Source organism: Trachypithecus francoisi, unplaced genomic scaffold (genome assembly GCF_009764315.1).
Source record: "Trachypithecus francoisi isolate TF-2019V2 unplaced genomic scaffold, Tfra_2.0 Contig00477, whole genome shotgun sequence".
In the NCBI taxonomy this organism is placed as follows: domain Eukaryota; kingdom Metazoa; phylum Chordata; class Mammalia; order Primates; family Cercopithecidae; genus Trachypithecus; species Trachypithecus francoisi.
This window is the reverse complement of record NW_022680665.1, coordinates 18,427-43,538: the sequence shown is the minus strand read 5'-3', so window position 1 is coordinate 43,538 and position 25,112 is coordinate 18,427. Positions and strand designations below refer to the sequence as shown.

The 25,112-nt window shown below is 41.9% G+C and overlaps 1 long non-coding RNA gene and 3 gene segments (V, D, J or C); 1 reads left to right on the top strand and 3 right to left on the bottom strand.

Moving 5' to 3' along the window:
- Nucleotides 1-22,012, top strand: part of LOC117084344 — a 41,064-nt gene extending 19,052 nt beyond the window's left edge. Inside the window, exons 2-3 of one of the 2 annotated variants that reach the window (XR_004437408.1) lie at nt 13,681-13,741; nt 20,624-22,012. This is a non-coding gene — a long non-coding RNA (uncharacterized LOC117084344). The remainder of the gene's footprint in view (nt 1-13,680; nt 13,742-20,623) is intronic. The other variant, XR_004437411.1, reaches the window with a different exon arrangement.
- On the bottom strand, nt 102-640 carry LOC117084336. The segment is given in 2 exon segments: nt 102-439; nt 565-640. Coding segments are annotated over 2 exon segments (372 nt in total).
- Nucleotides 6,495-7,065, bottom strand: LOC117084330. The segment is given in 2 exon segments: nt 6,495-6,832; nt 6,949-7,065. Coding segments are annotated over 2 exon segments (378 nt in total).
- LOC117084331 lies at nt 21,749-22,284 on the bottom strand. The segment is given in 2 exon segments: nt 21,749-22,080; nt 22,201-22,284. Coding segments are annotated over 2 exon segments (372 nt in total).
- Between the last annotated feature and the right edge of the window lie 2,828 nt (nt 22,285-25,112).

The following is a 25,112-nucleotide window of genomic DNA, read 5'->3' as shown; positions in this document are numbered from 1 at the left end:
CCTCTCTACCAATACCAGCAGAGTGTGGCTGCATCTGAGGAACACTCTCAGCCGATGGAGGCATCGGGAGGAGCAGCTGGGGCAGCCCAGCCTCACACATCTGCTTCTCTGGGGGTTTATGATCGGGTGTGTAACACTGTGGGAGGGGCACTGTTATACTGTAGACAGTAATAAGTTGCAAAATCTTCAGGCTGCAGGTTGCTGATGGTGAGACTGAAATCTGTCCCAGATCCACTGCCACTGAACCTTGATGGGACCCCACTTTCCAAATTGGATGCATAATAAATCAGGGGCTTTGGGGCTTTCCCTCGTTTCTGCTGATACCAGGCTAACCAGCTGCTAATGCCCTGACTCGCCCGACAAGTGATGGTGACTCTGTCTCCTACAGATGCAGACAGGGAGGATGGAGACTGGGTCATCTGGATGTCACATTTGGCACCTGAGGTTGGAAACATAAAAACAAATGTCCAAATAATTAATCATGTAGTAAGAGAACTTCCCTAAAAAGGCCAGCAGTACGGAGCTTACTGGGTTAGGTAAACTTCTAATATTCCCCTTCCTTACCTGGGAACCAGAGCAGCAGGAGCCCTAGGAGCTGAACGGGGACGCTCATGTCCAAGCTGTGTCCTGACTGGGTCTGACTCCTGCACGAAGCATGTCCAGCCAATTAAGAAGTCTTCAGGGCAGGAGGATGTATTCTGGGAACATGCAAATGAGCAAGGGACAGGGCAGGCTGGGCACAGCTGCAGGGCTGGTTCATCTCAGTAACTCAGCACCAGCTCAGTGTCCCAGGTGTTCCAGGTAAGACAAGGGTAGCACAAATTTGTCTGAAGAGAATGTGTTTCTACTGGGGACTACTTTGTTATGAGAAACCTTTTTTCAGGGTTTTTTTTTTTTTTTGAAAATTGGAAATATTTCTCAGGAGCCGATGGAGTAATGTATTTCATTAGTGTGTGGGGATTATTTAGGAAAATATTCTTGCTTGTAGGAAACATGTAGTAAAACGTTAGATGGTAGGATTCTTAGGTCTTCAAAAGACTCTCATATGATCCCAGTTAGTGTAGGGGATAAGTGAGCTATACTTGCAAAATTTCTGTGAGTTTAACATTGTTGATTTCTAAAAACATTAAAAATAAAATTTATTGACATGACATATATATATATATATATATATATATATTTGTAAGTATTAGGTAATGGTGTTATGCCATTATTCTTACCAGTTTAAGATCAAGCAATTTACTTCAGATACACTAAGTTGATACCATGTTTCCTCAATGCATGCAGTGCTCACAGATCCACCATTATCAAGAGCTACAGGTCTCTATAATAACTGGAGACTAAATGGGCTGCACCTTATTCTTGTTTTGGGCTCCTCCACAGTCTACCTTCTTTTCTGCCATTGAGTATTATTCCCCAAAGTTCTCCTCTTTTAGTGAGGGTGACTACTGCACAGACAGAAGATGTCCCTGCCATGCACCACCAATGCCACTTTCCTCTTTTACATTTTATCAGTGACTGGTGATATCATCCTGATGCAGACACAAGCCTCCCTGTTAACATCTTTAGGAAAGAGACACTCAATCTTGTATCAAGCAATTGCCTTTTGTACATGGAGAAATCAGCTGGATCCAGATGAAACCGGACACAGGTTTATATTCGTTATATCTCATCTCTCTAATGTGCCCAAAAATGTCCCCGTCTGGCTCAATAGCAGGGGAAGTGGATCCAACTATATCAGCATCAGTGGGCTGTAGCCTAGGGCTGTACAAAATTTTACTGATGCCTGACTAGGGGAGCCAAATCACAGTGCTGTAGCCTGTGCACAAACCTTTCTGCTGCATTTTAAGCAGCCTGAATTTTAAGGGAATTTGCTGATATTGTGAGAAAAGGAGAAAGCTCCATTTGTCCTCTAAATGTTTGCTGAAAATAAATTGACAAAATGAAGAATAATAAGAGAAAAGGCAAACAAAATTCATTTGAAGTGCAACAGGATATCACAGCAGGGTGATTACCCGGATAATTCAGTGAGATCCAGTTGTTTATATTTTCTTTCTAGGGAAGAGGGAATGGGGAAGTGTAGGCAACTTGGAGAGAATAGATGAGAATAGAAGTGCATCTTCAAAAGAACAGGTAACAGCCTGCCTGGATAAAGTATCAATTTCCAGTCTCTTCTATTTTTGATTCCTGCTTTGTGTTAATCTTCCCTGATATAAAAATTCTCAGGAAGAATTTTCTTGACAATTGGTTCCCGTCTGGAGAATCTGCTTTTAGGCAGATAAGGGATATTTACAAAATGCCTTTTTGTGCATTTGCTGCTTTCTAAATGCCTTTGATTTTTCGTAATCATCATACCAATGCAGCATAGTTTGAGATGTTATTTCCTGGATTCCTTTGCTTGCAGCCACCTGCCAAGATGCTGTTCCAGAGAGATGCAGCTACAGACTGAAAGAGCAGCTGACCCCCGAACAATGTGGAGGTTGGGGCACTGAGCACTGGTGCAGTTGAAAACCTGTGTAGAACTTTTGCATTTCTAACTTAAGTACTAGTAGCTTACTTTTGACTGCCAGCCTTAGTGAGAAAATAGTTGATTAACACTGTGTTTAAGTTATTTATATTATATACTCTATTATTCCAATAAAGTATGCTAAAGAAAAAAATGTTACTAACAAAACTATAAAAATGAGAATATATATTTGCTACTTATTAATTGCATGCTCACAGGTGACACACAAAGAAGAAAATATAAGTGGATCTGCAAATTTCAAACCCAATTTATTCAAGTGTTAACTGGCCCAGGATGAATGTAGTAGTTCCCATCTGTAGTCTAGGGCTTTCCATTTGCTGTACTTCTGTTAACTTAGAATGGCAATATACATGTCTTATGTTCTTTACGATCTTGGGCAGAGAACTCTGCCTGTATGCATTGCTGGCCAAACGGCCTGGAATGTGTATCCCTTAGAAAGTGCTATGATTCAACTCTGTCCTCCACAATCCATCTGTTGTAAAGTTAATTCTCAGTGTAATGGTATTGCCATGTGGGGCCTATTGGGATGTGCTTAGGTCATCAGCGTGGAGCCCTCCAGTGGAATACATTAATACCACTATAAACAGGGATTGTAAGGCTGGGATCTCTTTCTCTTTTTTCTGTTCCTCTGTCATGAAAAACCATGGCCTTCCTTCCTTTGAAGGGCCCAAAACTCCTGGACTCATCTTGAACATGGAGAAAGCAGACCTTAATCTGCCCATGCCTTGATCTTAAATTTCTCATTCTCCAGAAGTGTGATAAAATAAATTTCTGTTCTTCATGAATTGCACAGTGACAAGGAATCTGTTATAGTAGCTTGAAATAGAACAAGAGAGACACCTGACAATCAGTGAGGACAGGATGAAGGGTATACATACCCCAGCTTCCTAATCTCCCAGGTGGAACAGCCCAGAGGAATTTAGTCCATGTTTCCACATGTGGTTGATCTTCAGTTTTCCTGAGTCAGGTGGGTTGTTGATGTGTCTTTTAGCATTCATCTTCTGTTCCCTTGCTCACTTTCCTCCTTTCCTCCCAGTGTAAATTTGCTGCTTAAACGGGAATCATCACTGCTGGTGGACCGAAACTGAGATAGTAAAAAAAAAAAAAAAAAAAAAAAAAAAAAAAAATCATTATTATTTTTTGTATGAGGGGTATTAATCATCTCAAGTCTTATCATTTCTTTATCTTTGACATGTAAGAATATTCAGGAAACAATTTGTCTTTATCAATCTATTTTAGAATTGATGCAATTATTTTTTTTTCTGGGTGTTAAAGCCAAAAATTAAGTTGTAAGCCACCAAACAGCTGAATGGACTCCTCTCTTGGCAGAGAGAACTTCAGAAAAATCTGAAAAACTAGGTTAGGCCCTGACTGGCAGGTGGATTTAGATGTGCCTCATTATGCTCTCCTCCCTTTGGGGTTCAGACACAACTGACCAGCATTATCATTACAGCTGAGATCTTTGGACTGATAAAACAGATGCTTTGTAGCAATCAGATACCATACTCCAGCATGACAGATAATAGGCCCTGAAGAAAATCTAAATATTTTACCTTAAAATATTTCTTTGACCTATTCGGAAGTGGCCCTGCAAAGCTGCCTGTTGTCAGGAAAATTTGCATTCTGTAGAGAGTCTCCTCCCATTACTGAGTCTTTTTTAAAGAGTCTGACATTTTTTAAAGGTCTGATAAGCAACATTCACCATCTACTCTATTTGCTACCCATAGGATTCATCTATGTGACAAGAACTTTTGCTTCCACACCCCCTTTTCTAGACTCAAGCATTTCTTTATGATGAATTCAACTCTTTAGACAGAGTTTAACTCTTTCAACCAGTAGCCAGTCAGGAAAGCTTTGAATCCACCTATGACCTGGAAGCCCCTGCTTGAAGCTTTCCCACCTTTCCAGGACAAACTAATGTATATCTGATATGTATTGATTTATGTCTTTTCCTGTAATTTCTGTGTCTCCCTAAAGTGCATAAAACCAATGTGTAATCCAACCACCTTGGGCACATATTTACAGTACCTCCTAAGGCTGTGTCACAGGCCATAAGCCATATTTTTGGCAAAATAACTCTGTAAATTGACTGAGACCTGTCTCAGATACTTGACTCAGTTATTTTTGGCAAAATAACTCTGTAAATTGACTGATACCTGTCTCAGCTCTCTTGATTCATAAAAATACTTCGTGATTTTTTAAATTTTACTTTAGAGAAGGACAACCCTGGGGAATATGTTTCTTGTTGGTGGAATCAATAAGATATCCATGTCCTCGTCTCTGGAACCCAAGTGTTATAGGAGATATTAAGAAATTATTTTAGGCCAAGAGAGAGGAAAAGATGTACTTGGGAAGGTTTTGTTTCTTTTAAAGCAGCTCCAGAAACGTTTCTTGTCTAGCAGGAAAGCCCTGGCTCTTAGAGCCAGGCTTGGAAGCTTTCCTATGCAAATGCCAGCCATTAGAAACCGAATTCACCCAAACATGGCGATTCCCACCATATTCTTCCTTGTCAATGCTTGTGCTTGGAGAAAAACCTAGAAAGATGCTGTAGGAAGTGGAGAGCAGCAGCACCCCACCATTAAGCTTTCAGACAGGACTGAGGACCACATGGTTAGATAGCCCATACTTCAGGGACAGATGAATTCTATTTTCCAAGGGAGCACTAGAGAATCCTGCTTCAACTATCAACCTTCCTGACTACTATATCCTTGGCTTTGAAAGGTTGTAGTGTAAAAGTTAATCGTAGGAATTCAATCATTCTTGTCATACCCAACAGAACCAAGAAACCAGGAGGGAAAGACACTCAGGGTGCAAAATACTGTTGCTAGAACTCAATTGAAATAGGCCCTATTATCCCATGGAACTAATGTTTATGTTTTTTTGAATAAACATAGAAACTGAATCCACTAGTCTTAAAACTCAAGATAGTTACATTTGTCTTATCTGAGTTCTTTTTTCAGGAAACCAACCATCAGGCCTCTAGATACTATCAAGGACCTGAAAGTTATATATCACTGAATTGGAACAGTGAGACATCAGACCCTTTGCCCATTATGATTGCCTAACTGACCTCCTGCTTCCTGTTGACTAAATTATCTACCTTATCCCTCCCTAATTCCTGTTTTCCCACATTTCTTCCCTGCTATATAAACCCCTATTTTAGTAGTTCAGGAGATACATTTGCGAATGGTGTTCCATCTCCTCGGCTGCAGCACCTGATTAACGCTTGTTCCTTGGCAATGCTTGTTGTCTTAGTGATCGGCTTTCTGTGTGCTGAGCAGCAGGATCTTCACTGAATCCCTGGTATTTCAGTAACAAAATTCTCTGCAAGTGTCACTGCTTTGGCTTCTTGTAACCTGAAATCAAATTGATCCATAACTTCTGAGATAACTTGACATAATTCTAGGATTCACTTTGTCCACTACTGCTGACCAGCCTGAGCTTGCCAGCTCTCAACCCTTCCTAATGCCAGTGAACTTTTTCAAAGAGTCATAGGTGACATTTTCCCTTTTCCGTAAAATGCTTACTTCTCTTTGTTCTTCCAACATATTGAAGACCATTGAGTTTTCCTGTATGTCCTATTTGGCAAATACTTCTTTGCAAGTAAAACATTAAATTTAGAGATTCATCTCTCTATTTTATTTAGACTTCAGTAGTTTAGACTCTAATTCTCTGTATTAAGACAATTCCTGCTTAGAATATCTATAGTGGCTTCTTCTGTGTTATATGAATTCCAACTGAAGCCATAAACTAGACTCCTCAGGTGTCATGATCTGTCTTTGTTAAATCAGCGGAGGCATTGCTATGTCTGTGCAGCTGGGGCTGAGAAAAGAAAAAGAAATTGGGATGCAGAGGTGACTTCATGTCATCCTCTACCAACACCATCAGAGTGTGGCTGCATCTGAGGAACACTCTCAGGCCATGGAGGCATCAGGAGGAGCAGCTGGGGCAGCCCAGCCTCACACATCTTCTCCCTGGGGGTTTATGTTCGGGTGTGTAACACTGTGGGAGGGTCACTGTTATGCTGTTGACAGTAATAAACTGCAAAATCTTCAGGCTGCAGGCTGCTGATGGTGAGAGTAAATTCTGTCCCAGATCCACTGCCGCTGAACCTTGATGGGACCCCACTTTGCAAAGTGGATGCAGCATAGATCAGGAGCTTAGGGGCTTTCCCTGGTTTCTGCTGATACCAGGCTAACCAGCTACTAATGCCCTGACTCTCCCAACAAGTGATGGTGACTCTGTCTCCTACAGATGCAGACAGGGAGGATGGAGACTGGGTCATCTGGATGTCACATCTGGCACCTGAGATTGGAAACATAAAAACAAATGTCCACACAATTGTAAGAGAAGTTCCCTGAAGAGCCAGGCTGTACTGAATACACTGGGCCACGTAAATTCCTACTGTTCTCCTTCCTTACCTGGGAGCCAGAGCAGCAGGAGCCCTAGAAGCTGAGCGGGGACCCTGATGTCCATGCTGCGTCCAGACTGGGTCTAACTCCTGCACGAAGTGTAACCAGCCTATTAAGAAGTCTTCAGGATAGGAGGACGTGCCCTGAGAACATGCAAATGAGCAGAAGATGGGGCAGACTGGGCACAGCTGCAGGGCTGGCTCATCAGAGTAACTTAGCACCAGCTCAGTGTCCCCAGGTGTTCCAGGTAAGAGCAGGGTAGCACAAATATGTCGGCAGAGAATGTGTTTCCACTGGGGACTATTTTGTTATGAGAGACAGTTTTTAGGTTTTTTTTTTTTTTTTTTTTTTTTTACAATTTGAAATATTCCTCAGGAATCGATGGAGTAATGTGTTTCATTGGTGTATGGGGATTATTTAGGAGAATAGTCTTGTTTGTAGGAAACACATAGTAAAACGTTAGATGGTAGGATTCAAAAGACTCTCCTATGATTCCAGTTAGTGAAGGGGGTAAGTGAGCTATACTTGCAAAATTTCTGTGAGTTTATCATTGTTTCTTTCTAAAAATGTTACAAATAAATCTTATTGACATGATGCAATGTATATTTGTAAGTATTAGGTAATGGTGTTATGCCATTATTCTTACCAGTATAAGATCAAGCAATTTGCTTCAGATACACTAAATTGATATAGTGTTCCCTCAATGCACGCAGCGCTAACAGATCCACCATTTTCAAGAGCTACCGGTCTCTATAATACCCAGAGACTAAATGGGCTGCACCTTATTCTTGTTTCAGGCTCCTCCATAGTCTACCTTCTTTTCTGCCATTGAGTATTATTTCCCAAATTTCATCTCTTTTAATGAGGGTGGCCACTGCATGCAGGATGTCCACGCCATGCACCATCAATGCCACTTTGCTCTTTTACATTTTATCAGTGACTGGGGATATCATCCTGACCCAGACATGAGCCTCCCTGTTAACATCTTTAGGAAAGAGACACTCAGTCTCTTATCAAGCAATTGCCCATGTACATGGAGAAATCAGCTGGATCCAGATGAAACTGGACAGGGATTTGCACTCGTTATATCTCACATCTCTAATGTGCCCAAAAATGTCCCAGCCTGGCTCAGTAGCAGGGGAAGTGGATCCAACTACATCAACATCAGTGGGCTGCAGCCTAGGGCTCCATAAAATTTTACTGATGCCTGACTAGGGGAGCCAAATCACAGTGCTGTAGACTGTGCACAAACCTTCCTGCTGCTTTGTCTTTGCCTGTGATTTCTGTGTCTCCCTAAAGTTTATAAAACCAATGTGTAACCCAACACCTTGGGCACAAGTTTGCAGGACCCCATAAGCCTGTGTCACAGGCCATAAGCCTTTTCTTTGGCAAAATAAACCTATAACTTGATTGAGACCTGTCTCAGATTCTGTTTTATTTACACTGGGTCACAAAATTTAAAAATCCTCTAAAACTATCTATACATCCATAAGTCTACAGTAGAGACAGAAGAGTGAGCTTACTCCAACAGTTAAAACTCACAAGTTAGAGGAAGCTGAGTCTAAGATTTTGTCCAACTTTCTTGTTTCATAAAAATACTTTGTGATTTTTTAAATTTTAGTTTAGAGAAGGACAATTTTTGGGAATACGTTTATGGCGTGGAATGAATAATGTCCCACCCCAAAAGATGTCCATGTCCTTGTCTCTGGAATCCAAGTGTTATAGGAGTTTTTAAGAAATTATTTTAGATAGAGAGGAAAAGGTGTCCTTGGGAAGGTTTTGTTTCTTTTAAAGCAGCTCCAGAAACGTTTCTTGTTTGGCAGGAAAGCCCTGGTTCTTAGAGCTGGGCTGGCAAGCTTTGATATACAAATATCGCCATTAGAAACTGAGTCCAGTCAAACATGGCGATTCCCACCTTCTTCTTCCTTGCCCCAACATGTGCCTAGCAACATGGCTGCCCCCACATATCCCCATGTGTTTAGAACATTATGACACCCTGCATTTGCATATTAAAACGCTAGGGTGGGAGGGCCAGTTTTTTCTCAGGCTACATGAATGACATGCCTGGTCATACCAAACACCTAAGCCCTATGCAAATCAGACACCACCTCCTTCAGCCTCCTCATATAAACAGCCACTTTTCCGCCGCACATGGAATTTTCTCTCTGTTCGAATCCCCCTCCCTCTGTCTCTGTATGGGGGAACTCTTTTCTTCTTCCTTCCTTCTTGCGTATTAAACTTTTCGCTCCTTAAAACAACTTCACACGTGTCCGTGTTGTTTTAAACAAACAGGAGTGAGACTGAGAACCCTGGTGTTCCTCCAGTCATTGGAGTGGTATCATAACAATTCTACATTATATAGCAAAAAAAAACTTGACAGATGTAAGTTAAGGACTTTGCGAAAAAGCAACCTGGTTATCCAGATGAAATCAATACAATCACAAAGGTCATAAAATAAAAGAGCAGGCTCGCAGTCAGAGAGGAGCTGGGACAATAGGGAAGGATGTGGCTTGAGGAAGGGAGGGGCCATGGAACCAGAAATGTGGGAGCACCTGGAAGATAAAAAGCAGAGAATACAGTTCTCTCCTCTGGAGCATCCAGAAGGATTATAGACCTACTGACACCTTAGCATTAATTCAGTGAGACTTCTGATCTCCAGAACTACAGGGTAATACATTTATGTTGTGTGAAGCCAATAAGGCTGTGGTAATGTAAACGGCAGCTTTGGAAACTAATGCAAGGGGAAGAGATGTCTTTCACCTCACTGAACGCATGGTTGTCCTCTGTTCTTGGAAATATTTCCACCTTGTCTTCTGGTGTCAGTTATGACAGGAGACAGAAAATTTCTCCGAGAGAAAAGCTAGCATGAGAATTCTTTTTAGCTAGAAAATATCTTGGATAAAGTCCCACGATTATCTCTTATACGATCTGGGTGTCACAGAGTTTAGGGGTCAGATCTCACAGCACGTGATAGGAGAAAGAGGGTTTTGTTCATTGGTTTGTTTTCATATTAGGAGGGAAATTAGATTTTCAGGACACAATCTGTGAGGGACAGACTGAGTCAGAGCTATTGTAAGAGAAAGAGGAGATGTGGAAGGAGTCAGGGCAATGAAACATGTGTCACTGTTCCCAAATCTAAAATAAAGTGATTGATTTCAAAAGGTGAAGCAAAGCTCTTCACCTTCCATCTTCTTAGGAAGGATCAAATTCTTCCCAGAGTCCCTGCCCCTCCTTCACTCCCCTGACATTGCATTGTGGAGCTAATCACATGTTCTCTTAATCCCTGCTTCTGTCCCAGGCTGGGAGAGGCTCACTGTCCTCACCATGCCCAGCAGGATAGAGCTGGTGCCCTAGGCACCAAAGGGGAAGAGGATGGTTTCTGTGCAGGCGATAAGAGTTTTACCGCATGTTACATTTCACTGTAATTCTAAGTAAAGTTGTGTGGAGAGAAGAGAAGATATGGGCAACTTTATCTGGTGGGGCTGGAAGAGGCCAGGCTCTGAGAATGACAATGAATTCACATGTCTAATTTTCCAGGTGGCAAATGCTAGCTTTAGAAATTGTGGAAATATAGACTTTGAGTTTAAGAACAAGATAGACTTTCGGGTACTGCAATAAATGAGGAGACATTTGGAATAGCGTCCTTAGCCCAGGGCTAAAGTCAGGCTGGCAGTGCCTGAAAGCTGCCAGGCGCTGGTCCAGCACTGTGGGGGAAGCATCTGCTCTCCTGAGCCAAGGGCTGAGGACCTGGGAGGAACCACAGGCCCTGGCCACAGGGCTGCCTGGCAGGGGCTTGAGGGAAGGAAACTGCTCACAAATTCAGAGGAGCTGCATTAAGCATATATCCTGCAGCCCGGCAAGAGTGAAAGTGTCAGAGACTTTCCCTGGGCTCCAGGGTCCTGAATGACTTTGACTCTGTTGGAGTCAAAGAGGGAGGGTTAGCAAATGTCCTCAAAGTCTTTACTCAGCCAGACTCTGTTCTGCTTGGAAAGAAAAGAAACACCTGCTACACAAATAAACATAACATTATGTGTATGTGTAATAAGAATTTCTAATATAAATTTTACATATTGAATACATATATTTTAGAAATAACTTGTATTTATATATTTGAATATTCTATGTATCTATTTATGAATAAATATGTGGTACATGTTCATATATAAAGAGATATAATTTTGGTTGCTAGTATAAGGTATAGTTTTAAACTTTAATAAATTGAATGTGAACATTAAAAATGAGCACTGGGTGCACCACCTCATGGCCCCTCCTCACTCCAGGGCCTGAGGGTCATAAAGCTCAGGACTCTCTTCGATATCCCCCTGAGCAGAGAGCAGTGAACTGCCCATTGCTGAGGATCATGAGTGACCTGAGGGGTCTGTGGAATCACAGAGCAGCAGATGCCCAGGAGATGCATAGTAAGTCTGGCTCCTGAATGGAAGGAGATTTTGTCCCCAGAGCTCAGCATAGACAAGTCCTCTTCTGGTCATTTCTGTCAAACGAAGCAGCACATGTGGCTCAGAGGCTGCATGGTCACAGGATTAAGACCCTCCATGACTCATTCCCAGCTTCCCCTCTGCCCAGCTTTCATGGCTCACCAGCTGCTGGGACTCTGTTGACAACAGCCTATGTCTGCCTCACACACAAGCTTCTCAATAGTTGCCATTTTATTTTCTGGTCTCCAATAACCACAACTTGGCAACCATGACCCTTCCACAAAGATTCATGGAGTGGGGTCAGAACTGTGGGTTCAGCAATGTGCTGGGGCATGTATGTAAGAGAAACAAGGCATGGACAGCCCATGTCTGAAGTGAGGATGAATTTTCATCATGAATTCGGAGTAGGAGGTGGGAGAAAACATCCGGACATGCTCCATACAGTGATGCCCACAAAATACACTAGAGGTGCCCATAGAGGTGGTGGGAAGGGGGTGTGAGGCAAAGAGAGGATGTGAATTCAGAGGTATGCCCCAGCCTGTTCCCCTGATAACGTTTCAGACCCTTAGCAGTCCCTGTGCAGAGCTGTTACTAGGGAAGATTTGTGCAGGACAAGGACAGGTGGAGTGAAAACCTACTTCTGAAGACATCTTGATTGCTGATGGCCAGAGTAACATCTGTTCACACCCACTGTCCCTGATCCAGGCAGGAATCATGTCCAGGAGGGCAGCAGGAGCCAGCAGGAGCCAGCAGGAGCCAGCAGGAGCTCAGAGCCAGGCCCAGGTTCTGCTGGTGCCAGGCTAGGATGTTCTTCATACTCTGGCCAGCTCTGCAGGTGACAGTAAGCCCCTCCTCACCTGAGACACATGGAGGGGGATGAAGATAGCATCCACATCACATGCCCACTGTCATCCAAGTAGGGGAACAGACATGCAGACCCCCAAACATTAATACCAGGCTTGTAGTTCATCCAACTTGGTGCAATTCTGATCAGAAGGAAAAACAGGCTAACAATGTCATCATCAAGGAAAGTTCATGTTTAATACAAACTATCTGAGGCTGAAGCCTCACTTCCCCTTCCTCACCAGGCAGTCAGAACAGCAAGAACAAGAGGAGAAAAGCTGGGTGCCAAAGTCCACAAGGTGCCTCCTGAGGCTGATCCTGCTCAGAGAAGGTGGCGACAATGGATGAGTCTACTGGGACTGCCACACCAACATACCCTGAGCTGGATGGCTTCAATCACAGACATTTATTACTAACTTATTAGACATGTATTGTGAATGTATTAGAAGCCTGGAAGTTTCAAGACCAAGGTCCAGAAGGATTTGCTTTCTGGTGAGAACCCTGTTTCTTGTTTCCAGATGTCCTCTCTGGATGCATCCTCTCATGGGTTCAGCAATGTGCTGGGGCCTGTGTAGGAGAAGCAAGTGCATGCTTTCCTCGGTGCATGCTTGGAGGCTGGTGAGGGGTTAAAGAACAGCTCAATGATATTTCTTTTCTATTAGAATACAAATCCTATTAAGTCAAAACCCCATTGTTTTGACCTCATTTGACCCTAATTTCCTCTTCATAACCTCTATGTCTAAGTACAGTAATATTGGAGTTTGGAGATTCAAAGTATGAATTTGTGAATCAAAATTCAGTTCATAGCAGGAGCACTTTGAGGATACAGCCAAGGCAGTAGGAAGGACAAGGTGAGGCTTCCAGTCTCAGAGCACAGAGGGCATTTTCCCACCACTCAGCACACTGGCAGCTCCTCCCAGGTGATTCAGGTCACACATGAGACCCCATCCCACCTTGGGGGCAGCCTGCTGATACTGGAACAATACCACTCTTAATTTCACTATTTCTAAGATCAGACTTCCTATCTTATTTTATTACGGGGTTTGTCCAACGGCAAGGTTTTTGACTTACCCTTCAATGGCAGGCTTATGACAAAAAATCAAATAGAATTTTAGATGCTGCTTTCTAATAAGACTTGATTGAGTTTTTTCATTGGTTTTCATGGAGTTGATTTTATTACATCCATCAATAGGCTGCATTCTATAGGGAACACAAAATGATTCCTCTCCTCAATAAACCAGTCACCTTGTTGAGGATAAGGTGTGTTCAGAAAAGATGATCACAAAAAAAATTCGGAGCTAGAGTCTGTGATCCATGTGAGATGCCAATGATGTGGTTCTGGAAAAGAGATAGTGAGGTTGTGAGGGGCCCTGGAGGGCACAGTGGAGGGCTAGGCTGGGGAGTAGAGGGCCCCTGGTCTGGATGTGTCTACTCAGCTTCATTCCTCTCATTCTTGAAACAGTGGCTGCACCAGCCAGGAAGCATCTGAGACCACCTGATTCTCTGGAATAACAGCTGCTGAGGTTTGTGCTGTGAGCTATAAAACTGTGTGTCAGTGTAACCATTTAGATGAGCACTAATGAAAATAATTTTTTAAGATGATGAAAAGTCTAGATTTATGCTTTGCAAGGGTAGCCATTATATGTCATATGTGGCTCCTGAGCACTTGAAATGTAGTGAAAACAACTAAGGAACTACATTGTTAATTTTAGTTAATTCTAATGTACATGTTTGTGGCTGGGCACTGCTAGTGTTTGCATGGGAGACAGGGAAGTTTGAGACAGTCACAAACAGCAATGTCATCAGGACAACCAATCTGCTAAATGTTAAGCAGAGATGATCCCAGGACCATCGCACCAAGCTGGGGTGGACAAGGTGGAAAGAGCATATGAGTGAATCTTTGGAACCTTTCCCAGATTCTGCTGCTTCTAGATGGATGGTGTAAACTCTCCATCTTGAAGACACTGAAAGGGAAGCTAGCAACTGGGAAGCTGAGTGTTTCTCCCGTAATTTGAGGTAGAAACAGAACACAAATCTTCCCTAGTATTACTGATGTCCCTCTCTGTAGGCTTCTGAGCAGAGTGGTGCTGTCTGATCAAGTGGGAGGTGAATGCTGTGCTCCCTAATCAATAGTATTTCTCAGTTCCATGAGACATATGAACCCTGTCATATGCAGCCCCCGCAGTTGAAGCCAGAGCACCATGATCAGTGTCCAGTGCTGTCCCTACCTTAGGTGATCCAACCGCACAGGACCTGGTGATGAAGGCTTGAGTGACAGGGAAGGGCTTTGGGGAGTCTGCCAATTAGCAATAAGGGTACAGACCTGGGCTTCCAGCTTCTGAGCAAGGGAACATTCTATGTCCTGGGTGTGATCCAGGTCAAGGTGTTTGATAAAAGATATTACAATAAATTATATTCTTAAGAAATTGAAAACACACAAGGCATCTGATTATTATAGGACTGTTGGGTTTTATACTACTAAAGTGGTAAAAATAAATTTTTCAATGTGCAGTGGTTTATTGGGAATCTCCCAACCTCTGCCCTTCCCATGATGACTCCGTGGTCTCTGCAGGTTGTATGGTCACTTGGCTACTGCCATACCACTCAGATGGATCCTCAGTACAACCCCAAGATCTTCCCCAAACAGCTTAAATGAACAGCTTCTACCTCCAGATACCACATACCATTGCCTAATTTTTATGCAATTTATTAACTATCGAAATTATTCTATTCAGTTTCATTATATAGTTATTGTTCTGTGCATGGCTCATTCCCCTACTGAATATTAGTACTTGGAATTAAAAATTATCTTATTTATTTACATGCACTTGACCCTCAAATGATAGCATTTATTGGTTCTGAAAACTCTGACATTAATTTAAATCCCTTAAAAGCAACTATATACTTCTTTTTTTAATTAGAAGAAATATGGTGCGATCTCCTCAACTAAGGAAACTAAACGACTTTTACAGTTGAAAATGATTAACTAGACATGGGAAAACATATTGACAAAAGTAGCAAACATTATCCTGATGTTAAATAAACATAGTTGGCATGTAAAGTATACAATTATGATTAATTGTATTCAACACAGGAGAAAGAAAGGCCCTCATAGTTGGTGGAACTTGCTGGAAAGGGTGGGGGAGTCAGCCCTTAGAAGCAGAGGAGGAGACGATGAGTGATCTCAGGCAGGCATCCAAAACCAGGACCTAATATGATTCATCACAATGTTCTTTTCCTTAAGGTTTAATATTTTAAGGAAGTCCTGCTGGAAAACTTTTGGGCACATTCAGAGAATACATGGAATAAAGATTAAAAACAGTATATTTCAAAATACTATTAAACAACTCAGATACACAGAAACTAAAGTATCTTATAAAATATAATATCTTCCTCACCCATTCTTGATTATTTGGGTTTAACCAATCATGGCTCAAAATTTGACATCCTCCACATTGTGTTCTCCAACTTGAAACATCATATGCCTGAAAACAATGTAGACATATTTTTTAATCACATTTTTCACTTTGGAATAAAATATGTGTTGTATGGTAAAAAAAAAAAAAGTTTATTGAAAAGTGATATAGCTTTTTGTGACCAAATATGATGAAAATCATTAATTAAAGTGTCACTTACTGTGATGTCAGTCTGCATCGCTAATGACTACATCATATCCCCAAAGTTATTTTTGAATGCGTAGATAAGTGCACAACAAACACGTCAAACAAATGAACTTAGTTTACATTAGAATCACCAAGTGTTCACAGTAGGATACTGGTCTTACAATTAAGTACGGCAAAATTAAAAAAATACATCTTCAAACAGCACTTTGGATTTTAGATGAGAATGAAAGAGGAGAGAGACAATGTTTCTGATGTGCAGAACAGAAATTCTCTCTAAGGATCATGGGTGATCCTCCTGTAATTCCTATGTCCAGCAAGATATGAAACAAAATGTCCATTTAGTTTTATCACCTTCTTTAAGCTCCAAAGTTACATTCTCTTGCTTGGGAGTGCCTTGGTACACTCAACTTTTGGTGATGCATTTCACATTGAAGAACTGAGGATTCTTGATTTCAACCTCTTTAGGCCTGGAGCCCTATCTTGCTCCTAAGACTGGCAATAAATGATTCATTTCTTTTTTTACTTTAGATAAATATTATTTTGGAGACAGTCTTCTTTTCAAAAGCCCTAGCTGAATGTCTATATTTATATTGCCTATGGGCCAGTTTTCATACATGAAAATCTAAATATCCATTGCTTCCTGAACTCCCCGTTGACTCCTACACTGATGAAAGTGAACCTTAATGTTAATCTGACTTATAAAGCCTCAGGCTTCAGGGGATTTCTTTGGAAATGAGATCACTGTGTGACTCCTTTGAACCCACACTCACTGACACCTGAGTTCATGGGCTCCTTTGTCGCTACATCTCCAGGCCATCACCTATTCCCCTTCTAATCTTTACCCTTTAAAACCTATTTGCCATAAATGAATTACTATTTCTCTGAAGAAAAATCCGAAGTTTGTGTGTGTTTGTTTGTTTTTTACCAACTTGTAGAAAATAGTTTATGTAAGTCTATGGAAGGAAAAGGGAGTGGTAATCTTCAACTGCTGTGCACATATTCTGAAAAATACTGTTGTTAAAGACGAAGTTATAAGACAGTGACTCTTGGGTTTCAACTCTGCTGGTTGTGGCAGATGTCATGGTATTGCATAGATCATTGCCCCAGATGCCCCTACAATGGTTAGAAGAACAGGGTGTCCGCAGTTTCTCTGTTCAGCAAGGCTGAGCTCGTTTTTGTTCTGGGTTGTAACTCGGTGTAAGGAAAACTATTGCTCTGCTGACAGTAATAAGTTGCAGCATCTTCACCTGGAAGGTGACTGATGGTGAGGATGAAATCTGTCTAAGATCCGTTGCCAGTGAACCTCAAGGGGACCCCCGACATGGACTGGAAAGTAAACTTGATGAGAAGCTTTGGAGCTTGATTTCGTTTCTGCTGATGCCAGTGTAAGTTACTGCTAATGCCCTGACTGACCCAGCAGGTGATGGTGACTTTCTCTCCTGGAGTCCCAGACAGAAAGGCTGGGGATAGGTCAGCACAATATTACCCCTGGAGGCTAACAACACACAGAAAATACTAACATGCCATAACTGTATGTATATCAAAATCACCACTAATCTAGTTAAAGGAGGAAGCATATGCATTACTTTTTATAAATTCACATTAAAAAAGCACGTTAAATTTCATAAGAGGCAGAGTTCCTAATGAAAAAATAAATCACTGATTGAAATAATGGTCCCACTTTTAGCTTTGTCCACACATTCTCACCTGGAACACAGAGTAGCAGAAACCCCAGGAGTTGCCATGGGGACATCTCACTCGCTGCTTTTGACTTGCAAGTTTTGCTTCAGCCACATCTCAGAGAAAAAACCTCTTATAGACACTGAGAGGTGGGACCACTTTAGATGTGAGAAGAGGGATACATGCAAATTATGGGGCTTTCTTACTGATTTAAATACACAGACATCACCCTTGCCAGGAGATCGCCCTCCCTGCCCCTTCCATGAGTGTGAGAAGCGCCCTCTGCTGGCACCTGCAGATGCATGGTGCTGAGGCTGTGACAGGGCTTGACCAGACCCACCGCCCAGCTGCAGAGTGAAGACAGAGTCCATCGCAATCTCTGGGAGGTTCTGCAGTAATCTGGGGTGAACAGGAGCTCATATCCTCAGTCTTGGCCCAGGGCTACATTAACTCCCCTGCTCTCTGTCACAATATAGGCCTAAGAAACCTTGATCCTGTGGACCTTTCACAAACCAACACTCCGCACAACAATATGTTGATGAGATCATGCAATAAGCAGAAAATAATATGGATTCTCAATATACAATGAAAACACCTGAGGAACAGAGGATGGGATTCATCCCTACAAATTTAAGGGCCTGTCACGTTGGGGAAGATATCAGGGATTTAGAGAAGGGGAGTGAGTCATGCTGATCATTCCTTTCAAAGTAAGGGAAAATAATTTCATCTTGCACCTCCAACCAATGAGAACAAACCACAGTGTTGGCAAGCCGACCCTGTAGTGTCGTCACAACACATTCCACGCTTGGATCTACTATACTATCTTGTTTATCAGCTTACTGGCAAGGCTGTCTGTTTGGAGTGTGTTCAGAGAACGAGAAGTTCTGTGGCAAGTTTGGGTTCTGATACAGGTGGCTCTGTTGCTTGGGTCGTGTGATCCAGCACATTGCTTGGGTTAGATGCATCTGTATTAGATGAGAACACTGTGAACTCTCTTGCCAGCTCCAAAATAGAATCACAGCGTCAATCTCTGGGGTTCTAGGGGAGGATAGTGTAATGCACAGAAAACAAACAAACAAACAAACAATTTTCTGTTTAAAATTCAGCTCTCAGAATATCTCAGGGTCCTAGGAGATGTGCACATGAGGCAATAGGTAACTATGTGACTGAGCTGCCCCTCATCCACTGGGAATTTTAGTCTCAAAAATTCATATGTCCAGGTGATGCTCAGAACTACTCAGTATTACCATGGAGTTTGCACTTTCAGAATTGGTTGAAAAGACATTCAGAGAGAGCGTGCTTCCCTTAGAATGACAGGTGTTCCAGTTTCCCATATAACTTTCCTCTCTTATGCTAATGTTCAGTGACCTCGTGGATTTTCCCATTCAGCTAATGCCAGAGGGGAAAAACATAAAAACAAAGGCAAACAAACAAAACCACAATGACAAAGAAAAAAGCTAGGCTTCTTCTTGAATGAATCTACACCATACATTCGTGTAAATAGGAGTGAATTCCTCCCACACTATGGCCACAATCATAGGTGGCTGTGAAATATTACCTGGAGTCAGAAGGTAGTTGAGCAGGACACACGGTAATCAAACTAATGTGAATAATGAAGCGTGAGTTAATTATATACATGGATTCCTGGGAAGCTGGTTGGCCAGCATCCTAGAAAACGGATTGGAAGATCAGAGACAAGAAGCCCTAGAGAAGAGACATGTCAGTGCACTCATGGGAGTAGGAAATTATGTGTGCAGAAATTTGTTTATTGTATCAAAACAACAGAGAATGTCTGCCATAGGTGAAACAACAGCAAACAATCCATGCTCATGAATCATTCACCTTTACACGGATTAACTGAACCTAGACTTTTCCCTTAACTCCCACAGTATTTGCATAATAGTTGTTTATACAAAGCAGCTGTGGTGACCTGGAGTGCACATGTGCAACAAAGGAGCTGTGACTTTCCATCACCATCTGCACCAGTGCTGATCCAACTGTTGCCACTTCTGGGTGCCTGACTTCTCAGCAGCAGAGGCAAATAACCATCAGAAATTTGGTGATAATTTGGGATATTAGATCACTTTCCCTGGAGGTGGCTGTAACACATTTGTACTAGGATTCTTCTGTGTTCTAGATAAATGTTTGCCTTTTCTGCTCGCCTATAATTGACTATTACCGTGTTTAGAGTCTGTATGTTTTATTGATATGGGAATATTTCATAATCAGGGCACTAAAACATGGGGAAATAAATGAAATAACAGACATATGATCATGGCATCTATTGGTCCTATCAAATACTTCACCCAAGGAAGTCCATGTGGGTATGACCTTATGACCTTCTACTGACTTCAGATATTCTCCTTCAACATGTGCTGAATCTTTTTTTTTTTTTTTTTTTTTAAGACAGAGTCTTGCTCTGTCACCCAGGCTGGAGTGCAGTGGCCGGATCTCAGCTCACTGCAAGCTCCGGAATCTTTAAACTGATGACCATGTCAACATGAAGCAATGCTTTAGGAAGTCATAGGTCAGAAGTAGGAGCAACCTCTCTTATGATTCACAGGAACACAGCTGGGTTACATGGGTTTCCAGTCATGCAATTTTAGACCTTGCTGACCACAGGGCCTAGTACAAAGGAATGAATGCCTTTACGTGTATCCTCAAGTACAATATATAGAATATTCTAAATTGAGACCCAAAGCTATGGTGATGCAGGGTTCCCCCATGCCAACACACACAAGGGCAACCAAATAATTACCTATTTCAGCAAAGTTAAACAGTAAACCTATCATGAAGTGATAGTTCTCTGTTCCTTATATGGTGACAGGAGTATGTCAGGGAATATGTCTGGACTGAAAGACAGTGAAGAACACATGTCAAAATCAGATGGTTATCCTCAAATTAATATAAAGTAAAACTAGGAGTCATTAGAACAAAACTGATAAAATAAAACATTTTTAAATAAATCCAAGACTGATATGTGGCCCAACTTTGGCTCCAGCTCTTCCAGAAGATAACAGCTCCAGAGCTCAACAAATGCATGCTTATGTTTTTAGTTTGGTACCAGCAACATGTGTCATATGTGCTCATTTTCTGTTTCAGACCTTAAACTACAAATCAACCTTTTCAAAGTAACCCTGGCCACATACTGGGACTCATGGGGATACCGGCACTTCTGAGCATCCACCTTTCCAAGAAGAATAACCTAAGATTATACCAGACATCAAGGATCAGACTAACAGCTGGTGTCAGGTGTTTTTAGCAGGCCTTGTCCAACATGAGGAGGGCAGCAGATGTTTTCCTGTACATGCATTTGTCTTTCTTGTCAGTTATATTTCTGCATGAAATATTATTTGAGGATTTTCAAAGTGCTTTCTTCACAGTTAAGAAATTCTTCCATAATATGGCATTGAATCAGGCAACTTATTTACAACAACAAAAAAAGTAAGGCAAAGTGTGCAGCTCATGATCTTATCACCTGCACAGGTGCAGCTGTCTCTACAGAAGGAGCACCATAGAATCTCCTGTTTCTAGTATAAAGCTTCCCAACTTTTATATGCTGGACTTTAAAAGTTTGTAGTGTGGAAGTTCATCATAGGAATTGGGTCGTTCCTGCAATACCCACCTAAAACAGTCAAGAAGCCAGGGTGAAAAAGCACTCTGGATATGAAACACTGTTCCCGGAATGTAATTCTCTGTAAGCCTGACTGCTTGTTGTAACTTGAAACCAGTTTTATCTACATCTTCTCAGATAACTTGCTAAAACTCAAGGACTAATTTTGCCCACTAACATTGCTTACCAGTCTCAGTTGCCAGCTCCAACGCTTACCTGTGCCAGTTAACTTTCTCAAAGAGTAATACCTAACATTTTTCTTTATTTTTAATAAAACCTCTTCTCTTTGTTCCTCTGACATATGTAAGACCACCCAGTCTTCCTGTATGCCCCATATTGCCACTCTGTCTTCCCAAAGAAAATAATAAATGTAGAGATCAATCTCTACATTTTATTTTGACTTCAACAATAGTTCAGACAATTCTCTGTATTCTAATAAGTCCTGCTTAGAATATCTATAGTGACTTTTCCTTTGCTGTATGAATCTCAATTGAGTCCATAAAACAGAATCCTCATGTGCAATCATTTCTATCCTTCATTAAATCTGCATCTAAGGAACACTGGAGGCACCAGGAGGAGCAGCTGGGGCAGCCGAGCCTCACACACCTGCTTCCCTGGGAGGTTTATGTTTAGGTTTGTAACACTGTGGGAGGGTAACTGTAATACTGTTGACAGTAATAAGCAGCAACATCTTCAGGCTGCAGGCTGCTGATGGTGAGAGTGAAATCTGTCCCACACTTACTGCCACTGAACCTCGAAGGAACCCCAGATTGCAAACTGGATGCACCATAGATCAGGAGCTTAGGGGCTTTCCCTAGTTTCTGCTGATACCAGGCTAAACTACTACTAAAGCTCTGACTTGCCCGGCAAGTGATGGTGACTCTGTCTCCTACAGATGCAGACAGGGAGGATGGAGACTGGATCATCTGGATGTCACATCTGACTCCTGAGATTGGAAACATAAAAACAAATATGCACACAAAAAATCATGTTATAAGACCTTCCCTGAATGGCTAGGCAATACTGACCACACTAGGCTGAGTAAATTGCTAATGCTTTTCCTTACCTGAGAGCCAGAGTAACAGGAAGCCCAGAAGCTGAGTGAGGACCCTCATGTCCATGCTCTGTCCTGACTGGGACTGACTCCTGCACAGGGTGTGACCAACCCATTAATAAGTCTTCAGGGCTGTGGGCTGTGACCCGGGAATATGCAAATCAGCAGGAGATGGGGCAGGCTGGACACAGCTGCAGGGGTTGGTTCTCAGTAACTCAGCATAGGCTCAGTGTTCCCAGTGTCCCAGCTCAGACCAGGATAGCACAGATTTGTCTGCAGAGATTGTGTTTCTTCCTGGAGACCATTTCATAAGAAACATTTTTGAAATAGTTGTCAAAATTAGAAATATTCCTGAGGACTAGCTGGAGTAATGTATTTTATTGGTGTATTGGGCCTATTTAGGAGAATATCTTGTTTATAGGGAACACTTTGAAACTGCATCTGCAAAAATTGTAACTGAGGGAATTATGACAGTGAAAGAGATCAGACCTAAACGACTCCATCTTGCTTCTAACCTAACCTTTAAGCTGTCCTTGTGCATTCCTGGAAATGGGCTGAACTGACCTAGAGAAGGAATTTAGTTTATAGTTTGACTCTGAAACAAAATTGATAATAGCCTTTTCCTGAAAAGACACCCTTCTTGCCCTAGGATCAGTTTGCTTTTGTAGGACTTAAAAATTAGCTTCAAGATTAGAAATTATGGTTTAGGGGTCAAGCATCCTCTGGCTGCAAGAGTCTGAACCTCCCCAAATTGCTCCTGGGGATAACATCACTATTGTAAAACCTAAGAGATTAGTGCTGGAGACATTTTGCAGACGCCGCACTTGCTTGGTCAGCTGACACTACCCAGACAGGTAATCTGAATCAACCAGTTCAGTGATACCATCCAGGAATGGATGACAGCAAGAAAACCTCACTTCAACCACCCCCACGCCCACATGATTCCATCTTCAACCTGACCAATCAGTACTCCAATTCCCAAGCCCCTACCTGCCAAATCATCTTTTAAAACATCCCCAAATATTCTAGGAGACTGATTTGAGTACTAATAAAAGTCCAGTCCCCAACACAGCCAATTCTTCGCGAATTACTCTTTCTCCATGGCAATTCCCCTATCTTGATAAATCAGCTCTGTCTAGGCAGCAGGCATGGTGAATGCATTGGGAGGTTACAACATGGTAAAGTGTTAGAGGGTGGGGTCATCAGGTTTTCAGTATAGTCTCGAATGTTTCCAGTTACAGGAGGGGGTACTTTGTGCTGTACTTGCAGCTTTTTTATGAATGTAAAATTGTTCCTTTCTTTAAAAATTTAAAAATAAAATGTATCAAAATAATGCTAAATTACTGAAAATATCTTGTAATGGTATTAAGTCATGCTTCTTTCCAGCATAAGATTAAGCAACTTACTGCAGATACACAAAAATGACAGGCTGTTTCCTCAATGCGTGGGTCCTCAGAGATCCATCATTATTCAGAGCTATAGGTGTCTTTAAAACCCAGAGTCTGAATTAGTTGCACCTTAGTCTTGGATTGGGGACTTCCATATTCTCCCCTTTTCTGCTATTGAATATTGTTTCCCACAGTTCATCAGCATGAAAGGCTGAATAATGATGCAGATCTGATTACTTCAACAAAAGTCACTGTATTTGCCTCCAACTGTAGGAGCCCGACCTAGGATAAACTTGAACCCCTGGGCTAATAAAGGCTCCAGTGATAATTATCTCCAACATAGAAAGATAAAGATCATATTTCCCGGCTAATGCTGTGAGCTGCACTTTCCACCAGCATGTTCCTGAGGACTCAGAAGCAGCTCTCCTGGAACCTGGCAGTTGAGGGAGAGGGCCTGGGGAAACAGGCCAGGAAACTCTCCCTCCAAACAAGCGCAGCTGCTGCTCTGTGCATGTCCCTGTCACGCACCATCAATACCACTTTCCTTTTTTGCTCTTCAGCAGTGAGTGAGGACATCACCCTGACCCAGATGTCAGCCTCCCTCTTGGTGTCTTTAGGTGAGAGAGGCTCCATCTCCTATCAAGCAATTTCCCATGTACATGGATAAATCACTCAAATCCAGATACAACTGAACACCCATTTTGTCTTACATCTCCAAAGTTGCCAAGAGCATCATGACCTGGCTCAGCAGCAGGGGAAGTGGACCCAACTGCATCAGTACAAGTGGGCTGTAGCCTTGGGCTCCAGGGAGCAATACTGATGCCCGACTATGGGAGTCAAATTATAGTGTTGTAGCCTGTGCACAAACTTTTCTGCTATCTTGTAAGCAGCCTGAATTTTAAGGGAAGATACCTGTGTAAGGGGAAAGAAAGAAAGTGTTTTCTGTCCTCTAAAGGTTTGGTGAAAGTAAATGGACAAAAGACAGATTCATAGGAGAAAAAAGACAGTTTATTTAACATGCAGGGAAAAAATCACAGAATTATCACCCAGATATTACAGTGAGTTCTGGGTGCATATACATCCTTTATAGGTGAGAGGGAAGTGGAGAGTTCAGACAACTTAAGGAGAATAAATGACCTAAGATTTTTTTTTTTTTTTTAAGTGGACCTTTAAAAGAATAGGTAATAGGATGTCTGGAAAAAAGTGTCAACTTTCAGTCTCTTCTAAGTTTGACTTCTGTTGAGTACTAACCCTCCCTGATAAAAAAAATTCCCAGAGAGGATTTTCTTAACAATTGTTTTTCTCCTGGAGAATCTGACTTTAGACAGATAAGGGAGATGTAGGGAAAAGCCCCTTTGTGCATTTGTTGTTTTCTAAACATTTTCAGTCTAAAATAATCATCATACCATGTAGCATTTTAAGAGATGTTATTTCCTGTAATCCTTCACTTGCAAACTACCTACCAAGATCCTGTTCCAGAGAGATGCAGCTCCAAATTGAAAGTACACTTGACCCTTGGACAACATGGAGGTTGGG